Genomic DNA, 9358 nt, shown 5'->3' with positions numbered 1-9358 from the left:
AACATCTTCTGCAACTTCTAGAGCATAGCCTTGTGCTTTCGGTAATCTCCTTTGTGATGCCAGCATATGAATAGTTTCCTAAGTCTCCAAAAGATGATTATGCTCCAAAAAAAGTTCTGTAACTCTATATCTTCCATTCACTTTTTTTACTATCATTCTAAATTCACATCTTGTTCTTGTTTCTTGTTGAGGGTTCTTGGTTTTAAAATCTCTTTTATCTGGTTTTCTCACTCCCTCCTTGTTACAAACATATTTGTAATATATGATAGAACCATCTTTCCTACTCCTATTGGAGTTTTCTTTTCTAACACCGAATCCAATCCTTCTACCATAGCAAACCCAATATTGTCATGCCTCTTCTATATTATCAAATTCAAGATCAAGGATGGGAGTCATATTTGTATCCATTGCTTAAAGATAGAAGAGAAATTGAAAAAAGAGATGCCTAAAAAGAACAACAACAACAGAGTAAATAACTGAAATAAATAATAAAACACTATAAATTTCATACATTTTATAACAAATAAAAATAATCATTTCAAAAAAATGACGACAAACCATATATATATATATATATAAATGAGGAATTCACACAGTGACTCAAATGGAGTTTTTTATTAACCAAGATACAAATTAATCGAACAAATACATATGGCCACCAGAATAACATGACAATACATATAAAATTCAACAAAAATTACAAAAGAAAAAGAAAAGGGATATATACGTGTGTGTGTGTGTGAGAGAGAGAGCATATGTAGAGACTAAAAGACAAAAAAAAAACAATAAAACAATAAAGGAGGTAACCAGAAAATCTTAGTGATGAAAGCCTGCAAATGCTCCTCCTTCCTCAACAATCTCTTCCCACACTGAGCCTGCTGCATAGTGTTTTCTGGAACCAAAAAGATGGATGAATTTCCCGTGCTGGAGTAGGACGCTGAGAGACTGAGTTTCGAAATAAACAAATGAGTAACATGGTTTTTAAAAGAACGACGTCGTTTCTTTTTAGTGGATGCAAAATGGAGAGAAGCTGTAGTGGAGACATTCCGAGCCCACTTTCTAACATGAAATTCTTCGAAATGAGCAAAGGCTCTCTCACTTAGGACTTTGTGAAGAGTCTCAGGAAGAAGGAAATGTTCGTTACATTATTGCTGGGAAATTCAGTTACACAAGACAAACAAATGTGGGGCATACGTTAAGTTGCTGTGAAATTCAACTGCATAAGACAACACATATAGGGTCAAACATGTTGGACTCACAGGCAATATTTTCTTGATCGGTCTACATCTGGTCTATTCGATCAAGAAAATTGATTAGTAGCTTTATTATTTGATTCGGTTAGCTTAAGAAGGCAATCATGTTTAAGTATCCATCAAAACATAATCAATTTGATTAAACATTGATTGAAAAAAGTGAAACGAGGTATGATTGCTTTTTTTAATTAATATAGTCTTTTGTCTTTCAAATTTGTCCTAATTTTGGTTTTGATTCCTTAAATTTCAAATGATAGGTTTTGGTCTCTCAATAGGCAAAATGGTCTAAATTTTCATTAAATTATAGGGACTGATATTTTAGATAAAAAGAAATTTTAGAGACCAAAACTAAAATTAGGATAAACTAGATGGACCCAAAATTGTATTAACCCTTTTTTGTTTTAACTCGGTAGTGTTTCTGGTTCCATAGGCTTTTCCAATGTGTAAGTATATGGATCTAATTTAACTTTATTAAAATCATGTAAATCTGACAGACTGTGACTAATGCGATGAAGCTTATGAAATCATTCACACCTATCATGTCATTGAATATACCATACTTTAATTTCATGTTCAACTCCACATGTTGCTCAAGTTCTTACTTTAGGTAGGAAGTAAAAATGAGATTGCCGGATTCCTTTTTTCTTTCTTTCTTGGATTTGGAACGTTTCGAGTTGGAAAATCACAAATATTTTTGAAGCATAAGAGAGATTCAAACAAATGTGTTATTTATATCAATTTCTCTGACATTTTAAGAGCATTTTAATCTCACAATGTTTTTTTTTTTGTCAAATCAGAGATCAAATAAACCGTGTTGAAAGATCTCCCTTAAAATTGAGGCCTAATTTAACTTGAAAACGAATTAGTCAGTAGTTCCGCATATTAGGTAATTTGTCTGGGGGAAAAAACGACCTTGATGAATGCTACGAATTAACACGTCTTCGGACCAGCTTATAAATGAAGTATTATTAACAGTAGTTATATAATATTTCCAATGTACAAAAAAATAGTAGTTATATAGATTCGATTTAAAAAAAATAAAAATAAAAATATCTTATTTTTAACCATTAAAAAATAACTTTCAAATTATATATAGTGTGAAAGAAGAATAGAAATATTCTAACAAAACCAAAAAAAAAAAAACAAGAAGAACAATAGAAGCAAGGGATAACGAGGATTGTGGAGTGAAGAGGAATATAGTTAGGGAAATAAAAAGTAAATTAAAAAAAAAAGCAGCTTTGTACCGTCAAGGATTGACCTACAATTTATTAATTAAAATAATAATTTAGAGATGGTGGGAAAAAATTTAATTTCTCCATAAAATGATTAATTAATTGAAATTTTATACTATAGTGGGTTATGCCACCTTAACGGATGATTCTTGAGTTGAAAAAGTAACACCCCATTAGACTATTTAAACCCACTTTGTGCATATCTTTTTCTTTTATGAATTTTTTATATCAAACCATAACAGCAATATAATTTTCTAATTAAAATATGACAAGTGTATCTTTGGATAGATGCTGTGAATCGATCGCAAGCAAATGTATAAACAGCATTGTCGGCATCATTGCTACTAGCTGTAAAGAGTGTGATTATTTTGCTAATACCCCAAAATATAAGCGCCTTAATTACTCCTAAAACGCATTCTGACTTCTGAGCAAAGGTGCTGACACATGTAAAATATGACAAGTGTATCTTTGGATTGATTTACTAAAGCATTCTTCCCATCCAAAATTTCTAATTAAGCATCCTTATCCTTAATAATTTGTTTAAGAAAATTCAATCAATAATTCGATTAATAATGAGGAGCTAGCAATACTAAATGAAAAAAAATCAATCTTTTGACATTTTGTTTTATCAAAAAAACAATTTATTAAAAGATAAAAAATACAGATAAAAAGATTGGTTACAAGAAAATTAATTAAGTGTAAACAGAACCTGTTTAGAGTAGCTTATAAGTAGTTTTTTAATCATGTTTTACAGAATATAAGATAAATATATTGGAGGTATTTTATTTCAACTTATATAAAATGTGGTTATAAGTGTTTTCATACGCTTTAACAGATGGTCCACAAGTAGATAGAACCCAACCCCCACTATTACTTGAAAGCCTGTCTTTTAACATCAAACAGACCCAAATGCCGAAACACTTTGTAGAGACACAGAATTCACAAACTCGTCATCAGATTCCAGCGCCGTCATCGTAGCCGGCGAAAGACATATCTCCAAATCTATTCTTCCCCCTCCTTCACGACCCGGATATGACATCACTTTCCCATCAAACATGTTGGCATAACCACTTCGAACACCCACCGCTTTCCCCATTCCGAATTCGTTACCATACATGTCGAATCTGGGTGAGCTACTGATCATCACGCCGTACGGGTCAAAGAACCGATCCGGTTGAAACACCGTCGGACTCTCCAACCACTTCTTCATAAGCTCACGCACCGCTTTGTCGTTGTGGTTCGCGACAGCCACGTGTATCTTCCACGCCGCCCATCCAAGGTCGTGCTCTAGCAACTCCCCTAACGTCGTTTCCGCAGCCACCGTGCTAACAGAGTTCCCGAAATACTCTTCTGGCAAAGGCGGTTCCATTCTTGATCTGTTATCTGCCGCCACACTGCAGATTGTTCTCTGATCACGGGAGGGACTCCGCGCGCGTGTTATGCACCTCCAGACGAGTGCTGATAATGATTGGAAGGACGATATTTCAGTGGTGTTGGACTCTTGGTTGGCCTTTGCTTTCAGTTTCGCAATAGACTCGGCCGTGAAATGGAATATTCTTTCCCTAAGAGGGGGTGCTTCGAATCTGCTTATGAACTCCTCGTGATGTTTGAAGGGGAGATTGATTGGGGGAACACAACCCGCCGGGAACCACCGATTGTGAATCGGTGGGTGTGAGATGGGAATGCAAACATCGTCGCTGCCATAGTTATCACCTTGTGCTCGAAAGATTTCAGACCACGCGCTGAAGAATCTCCAAAAGGAATTGCCGTCGGCGAGGCAATGGTTCATGGAACAGCCAATGAAAACGCCGTCTGTCAATTCAGTGACCTGAACGGACAACAAAGGTAAGCTGTGGCCGTCGTGGTTGACCGCCCTGTCATGGTCAAAGAACGATTGAACTACAGCGGGGACATCGATGGGGGAGAGGATATCGGAGACGGTCATGTCTAATTTGGCGTAGATGAATCTAGCTCCCTCGCTGTTGTCGCAATCGACAAAGACGGAGTAGGAAGGGGGACGAGCCGTGACCAGGCGACCGGTGAGGGGATAAAAATGGAGGAGGGTGAGAGAAAGAGAGTGCTTGAGGCGGCCGAGAAGAGAATCGATGGAAAAGGGAGGATTGTGAGGAGGAGAAGGCTTGAGGAAGAGGAGGCCTTTCTGAATGTATTGAATAGACAGCATAAGAACATCCCACGGAGAGAGATGGCAGATGGGCTTAGAGTCATTGGGCGGAAGGTGGGGTTTGATGAACCATTGGGAGATATGCTCGACGGTAGGGTGGGAACTCATCTTCACTCACAGTTCAGAGATGACTTTGGATCAAAGTATGATATGTTGGGTCACTCTTCTTTTTGTTTATTACATATATAGTGTAAGAAGCAAAACGAAGTCCCCACAGCGTCCCAGCTCTCCTTTTCCTTTGCCCTCCTGATGAGTAATTACAATGTGGAATTCACACATAAAGACGAAGTCAGATTATGGGCCTGTTTTGATTATTTTAAAATTTGCACATAATAATCATATTAATTATTTATGGTTTATAAAAAAGCTTGATTTAGAGTTCATATTGTGTACAGATTTAAAAAATATGTCCGTGAAAAATGACTTTGAAATATTTATAAAACCTAAAAGTGATGATTTTAAAAATTAAAATCACATCCAATTTCATGTAACTACTTTATTGTTTGTGCTAGAAATATATAGGCTGACCGTGTTTTGTCTACGATGCCCCTTGGCTAATAAAGAGGAAGTATAAGCCAATGTATTTTTATTATAGTTAGCACATAAAGTAATGGCTTTGTTGGGAAAGGAAGCCAAAAAAAAAAAATTCCATATTTACAAAATGGGCATATTTACTAAATATGCCCATTTTGTATCAAAGGGGCTATTGGATTCTTTTAGTGAATTAACTATGGTATCCTCGCCATTTTGAACTTGAGACTAATCTCTTTGAATTAGCACATTACAAGATTTGGATATTAGGTCCTGAGTAAATAACACCAACTCTGCCTTAAAGCCAACAAAGACTGAACAATGTTTTTATAATTTAATGTAAAATATAATATCAATCTCCTTTATTTCCCTAATTTATATTTTTAAAAGTTGTTCCTAATCATTGCGCATACTAGAATTTTTAAGCATTTTCTAATATAAATTATTAAAAGTTGTTCCTAATCATTACACATTTTTCAAATAATTTTTATTCTTACAAATTAATTACCTCATTACATTGGAAACAATAGGGATTGAAAGTTAACTAAAAATATTTTTCTCCCTAAACTAAACTTGGACGCAACAAATTAAATGCGTTTGCCACTACATACATCTGTTCTACACTGACATGCGATATTTTCTGATCCCATGAGTTTGCTGTTGTAGAACTACCCACTAGCTAGACAAGAAACTGGCACCTTATCCAGTCCATGCAACGGAATTTAGTAATACTGCTCTTTACTTAGAAGACTTTAAAGTTTACCACCGAAGCTTCCAAGAATGTTTAGTCAAGTTTCCAGGCATGTTGCTTTGGGGATAAATAGAGTTCGACAATTGTGGGGACATACAAGTAATAAGATGTGATATAAGAGCTAGCTAACTAATTTGTAGATAAAAAAAATTAATTAAGTTAGTTATTTGAAATAAATAGGTGCTGTCTTCTCTAAAATACTCTTACTAATCAAGTGTGCTAGTTAGAACTATTGTTTGATGAAACCTTTAACGTGTGCAACTATTTCAAGGATTATCTTGGCGAAAATGAATAAATATGATAGACAAAGTAGATTGGAGTCTTATATTTAAGATCAAATTAAAAGTTAAACTAGTTTGAATATTAAGGATAGAAGGTACTCCCCTGGTCCTTAATATAAGACCTATTTAACTAATTTGATTAGATTAAAGAAGTTAGGTAAGTTAGTTAACTATGATAAATATGACATGTTTTTCCTAAAATACCTTAATCATCTTCATTATATCCTCCCTCCCTCTCATACTTGATTATTGTCAATAGAATATTAATAGGGACAATTTAGAAAAAATTAATAGATATAAAAAATAGGTCTTATATTAAGAACCAAAGGAGTATTACATAATTTGCAAAATCCAATGGGAGTACTTCCTAACATGAAATTCCTCGAAATGAGCGAAGGCTCTCTCACTGAGGATTCTGTGAAGAGTCTCAGCAGGAAGGAAACGTCCGTGAAATTGCTGGGAAATTCAGTTACGCAAGACAAACAAATGTGGGGCATACGTTAAGTTGCTGTGAAATTCAACTGCCCAAGACAACAAATATAGGGTCAAACATGTTGTACTCACATGCAATATGTTCAAGATCATTCTACATCTGGTCTGCTCGATCAAGAAAATTGATTCGTAACTTTATTATTCGATTCGATTGGCTTAAGAAAGAAATCATCTTTTAAGTATCCATCAAAACATAATCAATTTGATTAAAAATTGATTGAACAAAGTGAAACCACACATGATTGTTTTTTCCTCTAATTAATATAATTTTTTGTCATTCAAATTTGTCCTAATTTTGGTTTTGATCTCTTGAATTTCAAAATATAGGTTTCGGTTCCTTAATGGGCAAAATTGTCTAAGTTTTTATTGAGTTATAAGGACCAATATTTTAAATAAAAAAATTGAGGGATCAAAACCAAAATTAAGAGAAACTTGAGTAATCCAAAATTATATTAATCCTTTTTTTAAATTCGGTAATGTTTCTCTTTCCGTAAGCTTTTCCAATTTGTCAGTATATGGATCTAATTTAACTTCATTAAACTCATGTAAATCTGACAGATTGTGACTAACGTGATGAAGCTTATGAAATCATTCACACATCGTATTTATAAAATCATTAACAGAAGAAGGTTGGTGGTCAAAATGTCAAAGGTGAGGGTATGAAATTTAAACTTTAGAAGTTCAGGATAGTTATATGCAATTGACTCAAAATTCACGAGTTATGCCTATCTTAGTCTTTAAAATTTTAGACAAAAGATTTGTTTCTTATATTTAGGGATATTACTATAAGAGATAATGTTTTTTATAAAAGGTGAGGGAAGGAGTATTAATTTCTACTATCGTTATTAAATATAAACGGTTATGGGAAAAATATTGATGCTCATTGAAATTATAAAACCTCCTTATAAAATGGACCAAAAATTTGTTCTGGAGGACATCTTATAATATGGACAAGAGGGAGAACATCTAAAGAAATCTGATTGGGAATAACTTAAAAAAAATAAAAAGAAGTTAAAAAGTTCGGAAGACAACGTAAATGGTGCAGAAATACTGAACAGAGCAGTTAACTTCCTTTACTGCATAACAAGCATATATAAAAGAAATCTTTTATATTTGAACAGATAGCATCAGCAAACTTGGCACTCAGAGATTGCAAAAATGTAAGTTTAAATCTGGGATTTAATTTTCTCAATGCCATTTGACCCAAAATGGGAGAAAGGCTAGTCTAAACTTTAATTAGTATAGAAGAACAATCAGCTCAACATGCAACAAAAGACCAACTTTTTAAGTGTTTCATGTACTGACAAATTGCACGAGCCTATCAAACCAGAAACTTACGGAATTAAAGCGAGAAACTCATGCATCGATTCACTTTGTTCAATCAATTTTTAATCAAATTGATATTATGCTTTGATGGATATATATACACTTCAACATAATTGCTTTTTTAAGCTACCCGAATCAAATAATAAAGCTATTAATCAATTTTCTTTATCGAATAAAACAGTTGTGTAGATCGATTTTGGAAAATAATGCACGTTACTGTAAAATTTATGAACCCATGTTTATTGTCTTGCGTGGTTGAATTTCCCAGCAACGTAACGGATGTTTCCTCTTGAGAGCAAAATGAACAAAGTGCCGAATTGACTCACCGTCGAGGTGATAGTGTCATTCAAGTTTGGAAGTAATGCATATGACTTGTACGCCTACACATTTGTTGTCTTGTGTAACTGGATTTCCCAGCAGCTTAATGGACATTAATTACCTTCCTCCTTTCGCTCATTTCGAGGAATTTTATGTTAGAATTTGCCTCCACATTCCATCATATTACCTCTAGTCCATATAAGAGTTAGTTTAACTTTCAATTTGATTCTAAATACAAGACCCAAGCTAGTCCTTGTAGTAGTTATACATATTAAATATTTTATCAAATAGTAATTTTAGCTAATACACATAATTAACAAGTGTAGTTTAGGGAAGACAATACCTATTTATGACAAATAACTAACTTAGCTAATTTTTTTAATCTCTTCAAATTAGTCAATTGTTATGAGTCCATCCACCACGGACGACCCAAGCCCAATAGAAGAAGGAAGACCAATGAGACGTAGTGCGAGGGTGAAAAGGAAAAACGTGGAAATTGAGGGAAATCGAGGAAACAGAGGCAATATAATAAGACAAATTTGGTTAGATGAGAGTGTGGAATATCTTCAGGATTGCTCTCTCTATTGATTCACTTTCTCTCTCATCCTTTCTCTCTCTTGTCTGGAGTTTTTCTTACTGTTTCATTGCTGAGTATCGTTCTCCATTTGCTATTGTAACTTTGTGATTTTTACCAGATTTATCAGTTGAATATACAGAGTACATTCCATCATACCATTTGTTAGTTTGTGCATTGCATTTGACGTTTTCATAGATTATTTACATACCATTTGGTGCTTTCGTTAAGAGAATGGCAGAGAATACGAGAATGAAACAGATACAAGCCAAACAGAATAAAGCTAGCGAGTTCATGTAAGAAGCTAAGGGGAAGTTTATGAGAAGGGAAAGTTTGTTCGAGATAGCATTACAATCTTTGGATGAGCTGAAACAAGAAAACAATCAGGTTGGGTCAAGTTCGATATCGATGCACAAAC

At 34.2% G+C, this 9358-nt stretch overlaps 1 protein-coding gene across 1 annotated transcript; it reads right to left on the bottom strand.

Moving 5' to 3' along the window:
* Positions 1 to 3252: 3252 nt before the first annotated feature.
* Positions 3253 to 4948, bottom strand: LOC114759335 (uncharacterized acetyltransferase At3g50280-like). The gene has a single exon (XM_028948502.1). It carries the CDS (start codon positions 4773 to 4775, stop codon positions 3381 to 3383), a length of 1395 nt encoding a protein of 464 aa, XP_028804335.1. The 5' UTR covers positions 4776 to 4948; the 3' UTR covers positions 3253 to 3380.
* Positions 4949 to 9358: the final 4410 nt, after the last annotated feature.

This window comes from Neltuma alba, unplaced genomic scaffold (genome assembly GCF_004799145.2).
Source record: "Neltuma alba isolate B1F8T4 unplaced genomic scaffold, ASM479914v2 tig00010818_pilon, whole genome shotgun sequence".
NCBI classification, from domain to species: Eukaryota; Viridiplantae; Streptophyta; class Magnoliopsida; order Fabales; family Fabaceae; genus Neltuma; species Neltuma alba.
The sequence above is the reverse complement of the archived record's forward strand: the minus strand, read 5'-3'. Positions and strand labels throughout refer to the sequence as shown.